This window comes from Aspergillus pseudotamarii (genome assembly GCF_009193445.1).
Source record: "Aspergillus pseudotamarii strain CBS 117625 unplaced genomic scaffold BDV38scaffold_121, whole genome shotgun sequence".
NCBI classification, from domain to species: Eukaryota; Fungi; Ascomycota; class Eurotiomycetes; order Eurotiales; family Aspergillaceae; genus Aspergillus; species Aspergillus pseudotamarii.
Genome location: NW_022475135.1, coordinates 63,709 through 65,749, shown reverse-complemented (window position 1 = coordinate 65,749; position 2,041 = coordinate 63,709). Strand labels below are relative to the sequence as shown.

The 2,041-nt window shown below is 48.2% G+C and overlaps 2 protein-coding genes across 2 annotated transcripts; both read left to right on the top strand.

The window, feature by feature from the left end:
* Positions 1–159: 159 nt before the first annotated feature.
* Positions 160–467, top strand: BDV38DRAFT_288922 (uncharacterized protein; the record flags this gene model as incomplete). The annotated part of the gene is made up of 2 exons (XM_032061136.1): positions 160–370; positions 415–467. The coding sequence occupies 2 exons, from the start codon at positions 160–162 to the stop codon at positions 465–467; spliced, it is 264 nt and encodes an 87-aa protein (XP_031907279.1).
* Positions 468–1,481: 1,014 nt separating this feature from the next.
* On the top strand, positions 1,482–2,017 carry BDV38DRAFT_288921 (PaaI family thioesterase; the record flags this gene model as incomplete). The annotated part of the gene is made up of 2 exons (XM_032061135.1): positions 1,482–1,604; positions 1,665–2,017. Coding segments are annotated over 2 exons (476 nt in total), but the record flags the coding sequence as incomplete, so codon positions are not given.
* Positions 2,018–2,041: the final 24 nt, after the last annotated feature.

Genomic DNA, 2,041 nt, shown 5'->3' with positions numbered 1-2,041 from the left:
TAGGAGTGGAACAAATATATAAAGCGTGTATGCATTTCGAGGTCATTCCATTTCGTTCTACACTTGAAAGTTGCACTTATCCACCTTCGGAGTTTCCTTAGCAGATTTGAATTCCTCTCATCCACCCTACTCCTAGGGGGCGTCAGTATTACAAACAATATGTCCTATAACGTGCCATTCCGATCTTCCGCTGCGGATCGCCCTTGCTCTGAACACCGAGAATGGTCAGAGTCCGAGAATAGCGAACAATTTGAAGGAGACGATGATGAGAGAGAATGGTATAATGGTGATGGTGTTTGGCCCACACTTCCAGAGTTCGATCTTTGCCGTCAAATGAGTCGTCAGACATGGCAGACTCTGGCCATGAGAGGTTAGTTATATGATGACGGCCCAGCCGGTCAAGTCTGACTATAGGCTGCCGGGTCCACGATACCACCAACGCTGGGGACCTACAAATATCTCGATAGCTTTTATAGCTCCAAATATTATTTGGCCATCCGCAGCTTGAGCCAATCTGGTCTGTAGGTGCTACAGTAAGATGACCCCAGCGATGGGCAGACATCTCTACGTGGTGCTGGGGACAAGTATTCAAGCAGTTCTGTGGTGGTGGTGCTTGAAGAAACCAAGATCTGCCCAAAGGAGATGGAAACCGTGGTTGGACGCGACCCCGACGCGTCGTGAAAACTTTGACAGCCAACAACAAACCAACGACGAGATAGCCAAGATGCTTGATCCCATTTTGCCTCGCTACAATCGATGAACTGAAGGCTCTCTATTGTTTATGCAGTGACTAGATTTGGTGTCCTGAAATCTATCGCGTTGCTGATACTCAAGGGATTTGGAGTTGTTGACGCCGCGCCCTCGCCTCCCCACCGCACCAGCGACGACGAGGAGTAGCTAAGGCCTGCGCGTTGCCTTACTTCGCTACAGTATAAATAACCGAACCCCGGGAGTCTTAAAAACGAAAAGAAAGAAAAGAAGAGGGAGGGGGGAACGAAAAAGAAATCAGCAGCATCTAGTATAATTCGTATGCTACGTACAAGAAAACTAAAAAATAGAAAAATTCTCTTTTTTCTAATACCTTAAGCTTGTCCCCGGACAAACTTAGATCATAATAGTCGGGTTGGTATATGGTTATGATCGCCCTCTGTGTGCTTGCCATACCGAAATGGGGTCGCAACCAAGTAGTGGAGACAGGGCCCGGGTCGTGCGACCCCAAATCGGCTCGCAGATCAGCGTCTACCCAATCAAAAATTCCACCTTACTTGCATACACTTTCGAGTTGTTTTCAACAGTAACACGCAATATGGCGAAATATGGTAGTATACAGTTCTTGGGCAGGAAGGATTCTAGAGTAGAGACATCAACCTATAAGTAGCTATTGTCGTGCATCCCACTCCTCTCTTTTTGGGGCCATCATATTACTGGTTTCGTTCTATCTTATGTTGAATTAAGCCTTACCTACAAGACCCATAACAAACATGTCTCGACACTTTGCGGCTCGAGTGACTTATCAGACGGTACGCGGATATCAAGGCCAAGCTCTACCCTACAAGACTAGCCTTGTATATGATGGAGTAAAGGGTATCCCCAAGAGAGTACCCGTATGTTCCCCATAAAAACTGCAACCGTGTTCAATACTGACTCAGGGATATTCTCGACAGAAACTGTCGGTAGAGCCTTCGCAAGATTTGCTCCGTTCTCTACTTCAAGGCTATACCCCTACCTTCCGGCGTCATCCTCTGGGGATGGAAGCAGACGCTGTCATAAAATTGACCCCGCGGCAGCAGATGTGCTACTATGATGGAAAAATGTTTGGCGGATACCTCGCCCTGCTCTTAGACCGTATCCTTGCAGACTGCTGCCGGCCTGCGGTCACAGCATACCTCAACACGTCTTTTGCGCAGTCTGTTCCACCGGATGTTCCGATTCGCCTGCGTGCATGGCCAGAGAGAGTCGAAGGGCGTAAAGTCTACCTCACGGCGTCCATCCAGATCCCTGGAAAAGTGGAGGGTGAGTTCATTGACGCTATTCGGGCGAA